Source organism: Oryctolagus cuniculus, chromosome 1 (genome assembly GCF_964237555.1).
Source record: "Oryctolagus cuniculus chromosome 1, mOryCun1.1, whole genome shotgun sequence".
In the NCBI taxonomy this organism is placed as follows: Eukaryota; Metazoa; Chordata; class Mammalia; order Lagomorpha; family Leporidae; genus Oryctolagus; species Oryctolagus cuniculus.
Window position 1 is genome coordinate 47679787 of NC_091432.1, and position 16145 is coordinate 47695931.

The 16145-nt window shown below is 52.8% G+C and overlaps 1 protein-coding gene across 3 annotated transcripts in view; it reads left to right on the plus strand.

Moving 5' to 3' along the window:
• Positions 1 to 16145, plus strand: part of PTPN5 (protein tyrosine phosphatase non-receptor type 5) — a 64418-nt gene that overhangs the window by 20703 nt on the left and 27570 nt on the right. For all 3 annotated transcript variants that reach the window (XM_070072575.1, XM_070072573.1, XM_051834005.2), the window contains exon 2: positions 3144 to 3220. In XM_070072575.1, the coding sequence (XP_069928676.1) occupies positions 3196 to 3220 (25 nt within the window). In that variant the 5' untranslated portion in view covers positions 3144 to 3195. The remainder of the gene's footprint in view (positions 1 to 3143; positions 3221 to 16145) is intronic.

Genomic DNA, 16145 nt, shown 5'->3' on the forward strand with positions numbered 1-16145 from the left:
CTGCTGTTACTGGTCTCGTCAGGCAGGAAGGAGGGCAGGACCGCGAGAGCCAGGCTTCTCCATCCAACCCGAGTGCCGAGTGCTGTCCGTGCCCTTTGAAAACTTAAGCCCTCCGACTGCAGGGCCAAGCCGTGCGCTCTCGCTCCATTTTCCTCTGCAGTCAAGAGGTGCTACTCTTCCTGCTTTTCTGATTATGAAATTAGTCACTTTCTGGGAAGCATATTTATAGAGTTTGCTGCACACATGCAGCACTGAGCTATTCTGAACACGTTTTGGGGCCTGGGAGGCTTTAAGGTGTGAAAGCAGGTGTGAGTCATATATGGGTCTCCTTCCAGAGGTATCAGGATACCTGGGTGGCCTCTCTGCACCCAGCCAGGTGTCCACCCTCAGTGGGCTGCTTTCCAGCTGGGGTGCTCTTTAGGACAAAGGAAGGGAAGAGGATCGGGAGGTCGGGGATGGATGGCCCCCGAATCAATACACAATGCGGGGCAAGCCACAGCCCCATTCTCTGCCTCAGCTTCCTCACCTGTAAAATGGGTACCTTCCAGATCTGTAATTCTCTTCTGCTATGGACAACAGCTGTTGAGTTGGGCTCCCAGCAGCTTAATAAATCCTGCCCACTGAGAAGCTCAGTTGATAGCTTCTGTGTGAGGTTCCTGATTTTTTTTTTTAAGGTCAGGGAAAACTCGTTTATTCCACAAGGATTCATTTGTTGAACACCTGGCTATGAGCCAGGTACTTGGTAGGCTCCAAAGATCCAATGGGAGATAAGACAGATGGGGTGCATCCCTCATGGTGCTTACTGTCTAATGGTTGAAACTGATGTTAATCAAATAATGGCATAAATGAAATTTCCAACTGTGTCACATTCCGTAGGTAAGAAGTACTGGGAAGCAGAACTGGAGGAGCTCTCCAGGCAGAGATAAAAGTAGGGACCAAGGCACTGTGAAGGAAAGAGCCTGTCCATTGTGGCTGGGGTGCAGAGGCCAAGGGGAAGAAGGACACGAGACAAAGTTGGAGGGAGAAGGGGGCCCCGCCACAGCAGGTCTAAAGAGCTATGTCAGAGGAGTGTTACTGCTGTTCTAAATGTTAATAGATGCCGTCCGTGAAAGTGTTTTTTTCAAGGAAGGTTATGTGACAAATGTTGAGTTTTTAGGAACCGATTCTAGGTCAAGCCTGCTCTGACCATTTGTGCAGGTTGTAAACTGAACAACCTGCATACATCATTTGTATTAGAGCCACATGAGCAATGTTTTGGAGGCCAATGTGAGTGGATAGCAGAAACCAATCAAAACACTGATGTGGAATCTGGGCACGAGAGGAAATGATGGTGGCTTGGGCCAGAATGGCGGAACGGGAGAAAGGGGACCTTTAACAAGAGCATTTAAAGTTCAGCATTTGCCCTGAAAGATCAGCCCTTTCTCTGCAGGACAGCGGGGCTCCAGGACCTGGGATTCCCAGAGACCCTGCCACTGGGAGCAAGCAAAAAACAAAATAACACAATACCAATTGACAGTGCAGATACCCGACTGAGAAGGGTCAGCCTTAACCCAGCCTGTCTGCCCTTCCTTATTTAAAGTCTGTGGTTGGACCTGAAACAGGCCTCAGAGCAAGCCTAGGGGGCGGATGTTTTGCCACAGTGGCAAATGTTTTGAGCTGTTACTTGGGATGCCTGCGCCCCACGTCTGAGTTTCTGGTTCAAATCCTGGCTGTTCCATGCTTCTGCTCCAACCTCCTACTAATGTGCCTGGGAGGCAGCAGATAACCCAAGGGCTTGGGTTCCTGCCACACACACGGGAGCCCCACGTGGAGCTCCTGGCTTCTGGCTCTGGCTTGGCCCAGCCCTGCCTGTTGCAGGCATTTGGAGAGTGAACCAGCAGATAGAAGAGAACCCTCACTCTCTCCCTCCGTCACTCTGCTTTTAATAAATAAATAAATCTTTTCAAAGGAAAAAGAGGGCACCTGGCTCCAGTACTTCTTGGAAGCATTACGCTAGCAAGTCTGTACAAAAGGTTCTTTTGGTTGCCAGTTTACAGAAGTCAGGGCCCACTGCCTTAGCTATAATGTGGGGATTGATTGGCAGACTCCGGGGGTGTCTCGTGGCCTTGATGGACACACTGCCCAGTCAAGACTCAGCTTGGGCAGGGGTGAAGCAGCTCCGAGGCCCCGCCCTCCAGGGCACCATGGCCACCATGATTCAGTACCCAGGGCTGCAGATGCCAGACCCTCCAGAACGCATTTCAAACGTGGAGGGGAAGGACCTGGTCATCTCAGCCTACTTTATGCATCAGGCAGCTCCTGCCAAGGGTCACAGATACAAAGGACAGATGGAGCCACATCTGCTCCTGCCTGCCTTTCAGGCCACTGCCAGGGAAGGGGACCCTTGTGCACTCATGGTTGCCCTCGCGAGACGTCCACTCTGGAGATGCCTCATGGGGCCTGATGGATCTCCCGCAACCCTGTTCCAGCTTGCTGGGTAAAGGAGAAAAGCTTGACCCCAGTACAGGCCCAAAACGTGCCCTGATAGGCTAGAAAGAGGGTGTTCTGATTTCAGAAAGACAATATTTACAATATCCAATATATACATAAACTAATTTTCCTAGCTATTTCTGGAGAAGAGTTGTGCATGCCTCTTTGCACTGCTTGAGGCACAGGAACCTGGGAGCTGGACCCAGGACTGTGTGTAACCCGGACCCCACTTCTTGCTTCACAAGCATGAGCCTGGAGTCCTAGATCGTAACTGCAAAGCCCACTCCACCCTAATGAGCTGTGTGACCTTGTGCAACTTAATTAACCCCTCTGAATCTGTTTAATGATCCCTAATTCATGGGGTCGTGGTGAGGACTCAGGGTGGCAAAATGTGTAAAGTGATTTGCACATGCTAAGCCCTCCTTCCATGGTGGAGGGGATGATGGTGGTGGTTGTGCTGCTGCGGGTTCCACATGGAAAACACTGCAAGATTCTGCTCCCAGCTCTGCAGCTTGGCCCCTCCATGGGCTGGTCTTTTCCTCGGGTCCCCTAGATGGGGTGAGGTTACTCAAAGAGACACAGAGTGCAGGAGAGGAGGCCGCCTTCTCTGTGCTCAGGGTTTTGTCTCGGTCCTGGCTCAACAGCGCCCTCTCACATGTTTCATTCTACTGCAGGGGTGAGAAAGAGAACCACGCTGCCGATGACTCCGAGCGAGGGGCCCTGGACATGTGCTGCAGTGAGAGGCTGCCGGGTGAGTCTTCCCAGCACCCAGAGCTCCCAGTGGAGAGCCAGGACACCCAGGCTGATGCTGGGGCTAGCGGAGAGCCTGGTTAGCCATGAGCTTGCTCCAGAGGAACGCATTCCGATGGAGATTCGTCTTTCTCATCCCTGAGGTCTTTCTGTCCTTTTATCATCTGGAGCTTCCCCAGGCTCAGAAGGAAGGCAGCCAAGGGTGTGCAGGAGGTGGAGAGATGGGTGAAGGGCCGGGGAGTCCAGGACTGATAGGGACATGGCCACTGGCCACGATGTGTTGGGCAGACTTCAAGAGGTAAGGTTGGAGGTTGCACAGACCGAGGGTGGGGTGGATGATGGGAAGAACTGCCTGTCAGCCCTGTTGACGAGCTTGGCTGTGAGTATGAAACTGCTGCCTGAGTTCAGGGGAGCACATTTACGGGGAGTCTGCTGGCTGAACCCCAGGCCATTGCGGTCACTACGGAGACGTGCCCTAGGCGCTCCTGGGCCTGGCAAATGCCAGTTACAGACCAAATACCAAGGTCATGGTTGTTAAATCATGGAAAGAATAAATGGAAGAGGGTGGGGGGACATAATGGTAAGACGTTTTCAGAAAATCTCTATCATTTTTTCTTCTTATAACAATGTCCATTGTAGAAATACCAGGAAATAAAGACAAATTGGAAAAAAGAAACGAAAAATCACCATAATCCTATAGCACAGCATACATTGCTGTATCTCTCCTTCTAAATATGTGGTTTAAAAACAGAATCCTTTTGGATTCTAACTTAGAAGTCCCAAAGCTGTAGCTCGCCAGAAACCTTGCGACTGGCAGGGAGACTTAGAATGACAGTGTTGAAGATAGACATTGAAAGCAACCAGGTGTGACTGCTCTGTTGTGACTCTTCAAAATAAGCAGTTCTTTGATTGACACTGTGTATCAGTGCCCTGGCTCCTGAGGAACCAGCTCTTCATACAACCTCACCAGTGAGCCCTTTAGTGCAATTCCCCCCATGTCCAGTAGGGGGTACTAGCATGCAAAACACCTTGGATGGCCTAGTAAGATGGTCTTGGGATCCTTGTGGGGACCAGAAAAAAAATTCACTGAAGGAATGTGAGAGCCCTCTGGATATCTGAAAGACTGTCTCATAGAAGGGACGCAGATCCACTCTGGTATCTTAGGAGAATGACCCAAGCCCAACACCTAAAACTGTGGCTGTAGAACTTGCTGATTCTACCAGTGATCCTGTCCTAGAACTTGAGCGTTCCAGAGCGAGTGCTTCTTCACCGGAGGCATCCAAGTATTGGCCAGACATGGCAGGGGAAATTTCCACACTGGGTGGGAGGTCTAGATGACATCAAAAGTCCCTTTCAACTATTAAACAGTTCTGTGATTCAGATGTGAGTCATAGAATTCGGAGATGATTCCACAATCAGGGCCGGCCCTGCTGGCTGGAAAAAGTTCAGGGGAAGTAGGACATGACTTAGAGCCGTGCAGAGAGTAGCCTGGTGGGGAAGAAAGACCGTGGGGTGTGGTATCTGAGTCTGGCTCTTCTGCCTGCAGGCTGTGTGCTTACATGCAAGTCACTTAACCTTGCTGGACCTCCAGTCCCTGTCTGTAAATGGAAACACCAGCAATGTGAACAGCCTCACAGGGGTCCCAAGGGAGTAAAGAAATGTAATCAGTCATTCATTCAACAAACAACTGGGCACCTACTGCGTTTCAGATCCTGTATCAGGTGCTAGGCATATAGCGGTAAATGTACCAGTCATAACCCCTGCCCCGATGAAGGTTCATGGACGAATTCTGCTTCGAGCTGCTTCTTGAAATAGGAAAGGAGCCACAGCAGAGGGCTACAGTAATACATATCCTGTTGAATTCTGACCCTCTCTCTCACTCTTCCCCAAGAGCCAGCCAACAGCATGGAATGGCAGAGGGGTGTTGGCCACCTCCAGGGGAGCTCGCGTGTTGCCATCCTCATGCAGTACCTTAGGAAGTCAGTACCGCTGCGTCTCCCCATCTTCCGTAGGAGAGGACCATGCCTGGGAAGGCCAGGCAGCCCGTCCAAGGTCACTTAGCTGGAGTTGGGTGGACAGACTTCAGGCAGTCTCTCCCCAGAGCCTGTGTCCTCTGTTTTGTCTCCATCATCTTCTGGAGTGCTGGGGACTGAGGCAGGAAGACGTACGGTGTGTTCGTCCCCCAGGAGGGGTTTGGAGGAGGGAGGCAGTGTCCCTGCACCTGTCCCTGTCTGAATCCTTCCTCTGTTAATCCCTGCCTGCCCGAGACCAGGGCAATTGTCTGGACTCCCAGGCTGCCATCCTGATGCGGGATTGTCTGGTCCGTGGAACCATGAGCTCTTTGAAAGCAAGTACCTCTCCATTTCATCCCTGCGTCCTCCATGTCCAGAATCTTTTCTCTTAGGTCTTCATGCATTCTCTGTGAATTGAGCATCTGCGTGTGCTGGGCACTGCTGTGGGCACTGGAGGTTCAACAGTGAGGCAAACTGAGAAAACCTGCTGCCCTTACAGGGCGGTGTTACACGCGGGCTAAGAGCAGAGCCTCTGGACCCCCTGTTTGGCTCTGCCACTTACAGTGGAATGACTGTGCCCAAGCGACTCCACCTCTCTGGAGCTCTCATTTACAATGGGAAGAAAGTGGTTCATAAAGTGCTGCATAAAGTTATTGGAAGATGCTGTGAATTAACAAGGAGCTTAGAACAGTGCCTGCTACATAGCAAGGGTCATATAGACACCTGCTGTTAAGGGAAACTGTAAATAAAGTATGTGATACATGATTTGGCAAACAGTGGTAAGTGCTAAGAAGAAGGGGACAGGGAGACCTTGGGGGAGGGGTTTTGGCATGATAGATACAGGATCCTGAATGAGGTGTGGAGCAAACTCCCAATCGCTGTTTGTCAGCCGGAGCCCCTGACCTGTGCCACAACTTGGACATAAAAGAAATGGAGGTGCATAGACCAAGGGAGCTGGGGTGCTGCTGGGCTTTTAGAATGTGCCCATGAGCGCCACAGAAACTCCATAACAATGCTGTAGAAAGGCAGCCCTTGCGTGGTCTCTGCTCCCCACTGTCTTCCCCACGCTGGACAAGATGCAGGCAGCCATGCCTGAGTGACTCATTGATTCCCACACACCTCCAGCGGGGCGGCACGACCCGCATTCCCCGCCACGGTCACCAGGACCTGAGCCAGCACCGGGCAGGTCATCCAGCCCTCTCAGATTGGGATTTCCTGGGGCGGGGGGACATCCTCAGGCTTTGCCAACACCCTCAGGCAGCCCGCAGCTGCCGCAGGACCAACCGTGCTAGCTCGAACCCACCCCCGCCACCCAGGGCACTCCCACACATGCTCACACACGCGTGTCTGTCCTCACCTGTCACAGCACGTGCTCTCAGACACACATGCACATCCCAGCACACGGGCGCGTGGCCTGTCTCCGCCTCCCAGGGCCCCGTGGGGGCGGACACACACCTCCAAGTCTTTTTCGTCTTGCGTGCAGCTCTCTGCTCCAGGCTCCCCGCGTGCTTCCTGGAGTCGGCCATCCTGCCTCGCTCTCCTGTTCCTTCTCATGCACGCTCACACAGATCAGGAGGCGCGCTCCTGCCTCCATATTCTCCTTCTCCAGGTCCTTAGACCCACACAGTCCCCAGGGACTGGTGTAGGTGCTGGGTGGCTCCCCAGCCACCTCCTGCATGCCATGGGTGTTCACACACACGCATCCGTCTTCTCCCTCTTGCATGTGTGCTGTGTCGTGTGGTCGGCCTCCTTCTCTTTCACTCTCCCTTGCTCACTTGCACGCCAGCACCCAAGCACATTGGCACATTCCGACTCACGCTGCCCCTTTGTGGTGTGTGGTGTTCACCCTTGCAAGAAGCCAGTGCTGGGGCCTCTGCTCCTTCCCTGGCCAGCACCAGCACAGGGCCAGCTCAGGGCAGCAGCTTTCCTGAGGGCACAGGTTGGAAGGAGGAGGTAGATTAGGCAACAGCAGACTCCAGTGGTGGCTGGTACGTGGAACAGAGCAACGTCACCAAGTGTTGTTTTCAGTGTCACCAGCGGATGGGCTCATGGCAGGCCCATACAAAGGAGGCCCCTAGTGACACACCAGCCCCCAGCACTCAGTGTGGTACTCCAAGGGCCCTTGCATGCATGTGGACACTTTAGTCTGTGTGCCCAGGCATGCTCCACCACTCTCCCCCAACAGCTGTCCCATGGCCGCCTCTCAAACCTAAAGGTACGCAAGTAGAAGGCAGTGTCTCTACCCGGAAGGGTATCCCTGGGAGAGAGAGACCCACGTAGACTTCAGACCAACCGGGCAAGGAATTGTGGAGTCCTTTTGTAGCCAGAGCACCAGGCCTGGAAAGGTGGGCGTGGACGCCAGAGAGTCACAGGCTCCAGGTGGGCGCATCTCCCGGGCCTCTCAACTGCTCACCTTGCGAGCAGTGGCATGGCCAGAGAGGTAGTGCAGGCCCGAGTTGAAAGACAGCACCACTCTTGGGAACAAGGTACTCCCAGTGTCTCCTGTGGCTGGCAGCTGACTGGAGCTTGGCCATCCCAGCCACTCTGAGGTTTGAGTGTGGGTTTATGCCTGAGGAGGCCAATCGCCCTTTTGGTAGGAACAGCCAGCTTCTTACACTAGCGGCACTGGTGCCTGCTCTCTGCCTTAAATCCTGGTGTCTCAAAGGCCCAGAGCCCAGCTCTAGGCATGATACTCTGTTTTTTTGTTTTTAAGATTTATTTCCCCTGTGGCGCCGGTACTCCAGGTTCTAGTCCCGGTTGGGGCGCCAGTTCTGTCCCGGTTGCTCCTCTTCCAGTCCAGCTCTCTGCTGTGGCCCGGGAGTGCAGTGGAGGATGGCGCAAGTGCTTGGGCCCTGCACCCACATGGGAGACCAGGAGAAGCACCTGGCTCCTGGCTTCGGACCGGCACAGCGTGCCAGCCATGGCGGCCATTTGGGGGGTGAACCAACGGAAGGAAGACCTTTCTCTCTGTCTCTCTCTCTCTTTCTCTCTCTCTCTCACTCTCACTGTCTAACTCTGCCTGTCAAAAAAAAAAAAGAAAGAAAAAGATTTATTTATTTGAAAGTTAGTTATACACACAGAGTGAAAGGAGTGGCAGAGAGAGAGAGAGGTCGTCTATCTTCTGGTTCACTCCCCAGATGGCCGCAACGGCCAGAACTGGGCCGATCCAAAGCCAGGAGCCAGGAGCAGCCTCTAGGGCTCCACACAGGTGCAGAAGCCCAAGCCCTTGGGTCATCCTCTACTGCTCTCCCAGGCCATAGCAGAGAGCTGGATCAGACGAGGAGCAGCCTGGACTGGAAGCAGTGCCCATATGGGATGCCAGCACTGCAGGTGGTGGCTTTACCGGCTATGCCACAGCACTGGTCCCTGTTCTGTTTCAAGTGGTTATCAAGTGCACCCTCCTGGGTGGTCTCAGCAAGAGGCCCCTGCCCACCCGGGCTGCCACTTTATAATGTAAAGGTTGGAGGCCTGCTCTGAGGAAAGCTCTGTTATCCTAATCCTGCAGCGACTCCTCTGACCGCAGGAAGGAGCAGGTCCTAGTTCTCACGGCCGCCAGCCGCCAGCCGGGCCGCCACACCGCTGAACAGGTTGTGTGCCAGAAGCCAACAGGGCCGATTGCAGTGCAGCCTGGCCCTGTTATCAGTTGGGTTTGATTGAGTATCCTGCCAGGCACTGGTGAGGCAGTGAAGAGGTAGGCAGACGTGGTCCCTGCCTTCAGAGAGTACAGGGCACCATGGAAGGATGCAGTGATGATGCAGCCCTATCATGATGGGTCAGGGAAGGCTTCCTGGAGGAAGCAACCAAGGGGATGAGTAGGGTCCCAGTCTGTGTCTTTAGAACTCTGCTGTCAAACATTTTAAGGAGCAAATTAACCAAGTCATCATGGGCCGTGTCCCCCCTCCCCCATCTGCTAATCCCTGTTCTCCCAGAGCACCCCCCCGCCAAAACCCGGTGCCTAGTGCTTGTTCAGACTGGCCTGGAAGCAGGTGCAGAATCCCAAAGGGACAGAGAGGCTAGACTTGTGTACGGCGGTAGCGACGAGATGTCCTTTCTGCCTGTGGACGCTCAGCAGCCTGACTTCTGTTGGTGTTTGTTTCTTCGTTGGGTTGACGGCTCTGCTTGTGTTCCAGATTTTTAGCACATCCCAGGATATTCGTTTTGGCTGATGACACGGTGAGTTCTGGCATGTGAGTGCCCAGAATGGAGAGTTAAAGAAAGGCAGGACATCACTGGACTGTGCTAAGGACACTAGTTGGGTGGCCTTCTGCAGTGACCCCGTTGTACTGAGAAGTACCAGTCTAGGACCCACTGGCCAGTGCTGGGACACGGTAGCTTTTCCCAGACACCAGAACAGGTGTGGAGGCAGGAAGCCATCTAGCTGGGCCTTGAGGTGATGTGGGGAGGCCGATCGACCTGGGTTCAAATCCCAGCTCCACAGCTGAGCATGAGCTCAGGAAAATTACCCCGCTACCTCGTGCTCCAAATTCTCCACTCTAAGGGTAGTTACATAGTAAGATCATGTAGAGTTGATGGATGTAAAGTGTTTATCACGTGGTGTACAGTCAGTGGTAGTGAATAATGATGGAGATGAGTGTCCAAGGGTGTGGAGGCATCAACAGAAACTCCTGCACTTCTTGGCGTTGCTGTTCCCAAGCGCTCGGCCATCCGGCCCAGGGTGGGCAGGCCTTCAGCAGGGAGTGGGTAGTGTGGCCCTTTCCTGACTGCCCGCCACAGGCCTGGGCCTCGCAGAACCTGCATGGCCACAAGCAGGAATACTGACTGCTCGCAAAGTCAGCCAGGAACCGGGGGCTCAGTGGATGGGGAGGACTTTTTCCTCACCAGGATAGAAACGGTTCTGATATTCTAAGAAGTTGCCTGCATGAGTGATGACACCAAAAAAAAAAAAGTCTTTGTAACTAGAAGAAAGAGTTCAACTGGTCCAGTCCTCAGCTGATGCCAAAGCCATTGCAGACAGATGGGCATCCATCATAAGCAAGGGGTCTTCACAAGGTTCCTGGAAAATGTGTATTTTATAAAAGCTATGTGTAGGTCACAAAGTTTCTACACCAAAATAAACAGCTTTTAATTAAATTTCCAATGAACTTTTTGAAGTGCCCTTGTATATATCTTCTGTCCTACCCTGACAAATATTCATCAAGGAATTGAAAAGCCAGGTTTAAATCTATATTTTAAGGTTTATTTTATTGGGGCTGGCGCTGTGGCTCACTTGGTAATCCTCCACCTGCGGCGCCGGCATCCCATATGGGCGCCAGGTTCTGGTCCTGGTTGCTCCTCTTCCAGTCCAGCTCTCTGCTGTGGCCTGGGAGGGCAGTGGAGGATGGCCCAAGTACTTGGGCCCCTGCACCTGCATGAGAGACCAGGAAGAAGCACCTGGCTCCTGGCTTGGATCGGTGCGGCACCGGCCATGGCGGCTATTTGGGGGGTGAACCAATGGAAGGAAGACCTTTCTCTCTCTCTCTCTCTCTCTCACTGTCTATAACTCTACCTGTCAAATAAAAAAAAAAAAAAACTTAAAAAAAGACTTATTTTATTTACTTGAAAGGCAGAGTTAGAGAGAGAGAGAGAGAGAGGTCTTCCAACTGCTGGTTTACTCCCCAAATGGCCACAAGGGCTGATGCTGGGCCAGGCCAGACCAAAGCCAGGAGCCAGGAGCTTCTTTCAGGTCTCCCACGTGAATGGCAGGACCCAAGCACTTGGGCTGTTCTCCAGTGCCTTCCCAGGTGCATTAGTAGGGAGTTAGATTGGAAGTGGAGCAGCCAGGACTCAAGCCAGCACCTATATGGGATGCCAGTACTGCCGGTAGCAGCTTTACCCACTGTGCCACAATGCCAGCACCCAGGTTTAAATTTAGAATTCTGACTCTGCTCAGAGTTCTTCATAAAAATACAGGGTCTAGGAAAAATCAGCCTCCAACCCACCCCAGCTTAGTCCAACACCAAAAGGACACTCGTGCACATTTATATGCAGGCATAGCCCAGCCCACGTATCAGAGATCCAAACATACCTTTTGCACCCAGGCCTCTCAGCCAAGTCTTGGAATGCACACAGCAGTGTAGCAGGCAGCTCTGGAGCCATCAGAAAAGGGACCATTGGACCTTGGAATCAGGCTTGGGCAGGGAATTCTGGGGTTTGGGATCCTTAAAACATAAACAGCTTTTAATTAACCAGAGGACATCCCTCTGGCTCCCTGGAGCGTGTCTGGGAAAGGATAGAGGCAGAGCCTTCCAAAATGTGAGGCCAGGACAGGAGCCGCTTTCCTGGACAGCAGGACGGTGCTGAGAGGATCTGCCCTTGTGCTGGACATCAGGCTCCGTGGGTCCAGCTGTGGGCAGCACCCTTCACCGAGGGGCTTGGACAAGCCCGGCTCTGCTCCACCCCGCCCAGCAGACGCCCAAACTGTGAAGTGGGAAAGCAGCCTTCTTGAGGTAGTCGTCGGCATTCCGTGAGAGGAGGGATGAGCGTGGAGTCTGTAAACCATGAAGTCTAGGCACTCGTCACTTTTTGTGGCTTCTAGTTGTTGAATACGGAAACCCTAAACATGAATGAATTTGGGCTTTTCAACCTTGGGATCCTGCACCAATCATCTTACAGCTATAAACTTTGGCATTTCACATGACTCTGAAAATAATGAAATAGGTGAGACTGTTTATTAGGACTCCAGTGCTATTTCTTTTTTTTTTTTTAAGATTTATTTTATTTATTTTAAAGGCAGAATTATGGAGAGAGAGGGAGAGGGAGACAGAAATCTTCCATCATCTAATTCACTCCCCCAATGGCCGCAATTGCCAGGGCCAAACCAGACTGAAGCCAGGAGCTTCATCCAGGTCTTGTACATGGATGCTGAGACCCACGCACTTGGGCCGTCTCCCACTGCTTTCCCACACCATCAGCAGGGAGCTGAATCGGAAGTGGAACAGCCGGGACTCAAGCCGGCGTCCATATGGGGTTCAGGCACTGCAGGCTGCAGCTTTACTCACTACGCCACAACACCAGCCCGATGCTGGTGTGATTAGAACTGGACCAGGGAAGAGTCAACAGCAAGGAAGGAACTAGGCTGTCTGAACCAGCTGTATCCTGTATGTCAGCCAGGGTTGCATTGCCTTCCAAAATACAGGCACGAGGCAGGTGTTTAGTGTTCAGCCTAGTGGTTAAAATGCTGCTTGGAACTCCCGCATCCCACGGTGGAGTGCCTGAGTTTGAGTCCCAGCTCCACTCCCAGTTCCAGCTTCCTGCTGACTCTCTCCCGAAAGGCAGCAGGTGATGGCTGAAGTGGCCGAGTCCTTGCCACCCTGTGGGAGACCTGGATTGGATTCCCAGCTCCTGACTTCGGCCTGGCCCAGTCCTGGCAGTTGCAGGCATTTGGACAGTGATCCACTGGATAGCAGCTCCCCCTCCACAACCTCAAAAAATAATAAAATATAAATGAGGAACCTGCCCTGAATTGCCCGTGGAGCACCATTTTCCTGGACAAAGATGAGGCTTGGCACATAGCACCTCTCCTCCAAGGACAAGCGTCATCTTCCCTCCTCTCAGCCCTACTCAGGCTTTGGCTGTGACCATCAGATCTTTAAAACAAGATCATCCTTTGGCCCCCATCCCTGTTGAACATGACCTAGCTTCGACCATGTCCCCATCCCAGACAAACCCATCTGGAATCGGTCTTCAGTCGCTCCCTCAGCCCAGTGGCACACACTGCCAGTCTGAGAAGCCCACTGGACCGTCCTGGTATCCAGCAGCAGGGCCAGCGCTTGGCCACACCCAGCCTTTTAGACCTACCTCTCCTCAGTGGCAGTCTGGGAAAAGCTTAAACTGCTTGCCTGGGTTCTATTCTGTTGCATAACAAATTAGTCCCAAAACTTTGCAGCTTAAGAAGAAATTTATTATCTCACACAGTTTGTAAGTCAGGAATCCAAGAAAAAGGCTTAGCCACATGGTTCTGGCTTCATCTTTCACAGCATCCGAAGACATCGCCCAGAGCTACTCACAACTGGGACTAAACATCCATTCTCAAGCCTCCTCCTGGGTTGTTGGCAGTCATCGATCAGTTCTTTGCAGCCTGTCGGCCACAGGTCTCAGGTCCTCACTATGCAGCCCCTGCATCGGCTGGCTAAGTGACCACACAACGTGGCAGCCGGCTCCCCCAGAATGTGGGGGCCAAGGCAGTACCTGCGAGGCAGTAAGAGAAAGTCCAAGGGGGAAGTGGCAGTCCCAGAGCCTAATCTGAGGAGTCTCCTGCCTTCACGTGGGCTGTGTGCTGTTGGCCACACGGACCATCCGTGGTAGCACGTGGGAGGGATTGCCCAGGGCTGTGAGTGCCAGGAGGTGGGCGTCATTGGGGGCCACCTGGAGGATGTTGACCAGATTGCTTAAAAGTGAAGCGCTGCATTATGGTAAGTGGCACAGGGAGACAGATTCCACACGTGGAACTTAGAGTGGTGAGTCCTGGAGACTAGCAAGGGTGGGGAGGAAGGACAGAGAGGTTGGATAAAGGGAACCGAAAAACACAGATACAAGTAATGGGTTCTAGAGTCCCATAGCCCAGTGGGGCAACCATGGATCACGGTAACATACTAGGTGCTGTACTGAAAAGCTGCAGGGAAGGAGCTGGTGGGCTCCAAACGTGGACAGCAGGTGGAGAGGTGGAGATGCCGATCGCCTGATGTGTCCACTGTGTGTGGGGGGGGGGGGGGAATACTGCAGTGTCCCATGAAGTTGCACAGGTATTACACGTTCAGCAAAAATGTTAAAAATATAAAGCATTATAAATCCCTGTTATGCAAAGAGACTTAGTCTCAGGAAGTGCCTATGTACAGAATGATCTAGGGGACAAAAACCTTTACCTGCAAAGAAAGAAAAATACCAGAAAACACAGCACATGGGAACCAGCGCCTTCCTCAGTGTGGCGCCTGTGGATGACCTGGTTTTTCTCTCTGCTTGGTTTTGGAGCGGGCTGTCTCTCCATGCTGTCTCAAGTCGTAAAAAATCAGACTGACCGCTCCAAAATAGGAATTGCTCCTTGCCAAGCAAGAGGAGTGGTTGGTGGGGGAGGGTGCCCTCTGGGTCGAGTCACCTCCCTTCGGGGTCAGGTGCTCACCCCGGCAGGCCCAACACCCAAGGCTAACCCGACTCTAGGGGTCCTACTAGAGCCTGGCCAGTCCTGAGGGAGAATCTGTGGAGGTGGCCACCGAGGCCTGGCCTCCCCTCTCCCAGGAGAAAGCCAGCAGAGTGACTCGGCAGCCATGGTGCTAAACCAGCGAGGGGAAGGGGAGAGTTGGGAGTCGCCATGACAGCCAGCTATGCTCCAGCTAAATGCACGAGCCTCTTCCTCTGGGGGTGTTAGCCCTCCAGCAGCTGTGGCCTCTCTCCCCAGCTCGCCCCGCCCAGGACTCAGACAGGAAGGAAGAAGGCTCCTGGTTTCTGTCCATCCCTTCCCTTTGGAGCGTGAGCCAACCTCCAGTTCGGTGGTTTTGTTTGAAGCTTCTTTGGAGGAGAGGCAGTTGTTACTGGGGGCTTTCAGAGCGCTGTCTACCATGCTCCTCGGGGCACTGGCCCCTCTCTGGTTCCACTTGCTTATTGGTTGATTCTCTTTTGCCTCCCGCTGCTATTCCCCTCTGCAGTTACTGTGTTTGGTGTGTATTTCCTGTTGCTATGTGCCCTTGCGGGATGGGTGGCAATGTTTTGTGTCATAATTTTTATTTGCATGTGTATCATGCAAACGGTCCCTGACTTACAATAGTTTAACTTTCAGCTTTTCAATTTTACAATGGTGCAGAAGTGGTCCACATACAGTTGAAACTGTCTTTGAGCTTTGATCTTTTCCTAGGCCAATGATTTGTGGCGTGTTACGGTTTTGCAACATGGGAGCAGCAAGCTGCAGGTGTGAGAGGAGACAACCGATCCTCTACAGTGTGCTGTGACGTTGGGTAGCTTAGGTGTGCTTTAATCCTTTTTTTAAAATTTTTTTAAAGATTTTATGTATTTATTTGAAAGGCAGAGTTACAGACAGATAGAGGGAGAGACCGAGAGAAAGATCTTCACCCACTGGTTTACTCCCCAAATGGCCACAACAGCTAGAGCTGGGCCAATCCAGAGCGAGGAGTTTCTTCCGGGTCTCCCACGTGGGTGCAGGGGCCCAAGGACTTGGGCCATCTTCCACTGCTTTCCCAGGCCACAGCAGAGAGCTGGATCGGAAGTGGAGCAGCCAGGACATGAACTGGTTCCCATATGAGATGCCAGCACTGCAGATGGAGATAGCCTACTACGCCACAGTGCCAGCCCCAGGTTAGGTGTAGTAAATGTTTTTTAGACTTAAACTATTTTCAACTTGTGATGGGTATACTGGCTCATAACCCATCATAAGTCTAGGAGATCAGTGTTGTGTTAGATCTTTCTTTTCACACAGCACTGCTTCTAAGCTCCTCCCATGGGGCCACATGTACTCTGATCCCCTGCTCCTGGGGCTGCCTGGGACTCCCAGATACATCCCAGACTGTGGGACTTCCTCTTTTCCCTGCGATGGGTATGCGGGTGCCCCCCATCCCACGCCCACCCCCACCCCAGATGGCGAGGGAGGGATCATTGGCTTACATGCTGTGTTGGGCTCTGGGTGAGAATTTCTCTGGCATTTACATCCCTACAGCAGAACCACTGGCTTCCAGATGCTTCTGTTCCCCAGATGGGTTCCAGCAGAGGATGTGGAAGAAGCTGGAACAGAGAGAACTGGGAGGAAGGTGGTGTGGGTGGAGACCAGGAAGATGAGCAGGGGCCAGGGCATGCTGGTCCCTTCTCTCTGGCCGTGACAAGGATTTCTGTCTTTATCCTGAGATCACAGGGAAGCCATTGAATTAAACTAAAGGCGGGGGGGGGTGGGGGTGGGGGGAGGCTCAGGTTTCT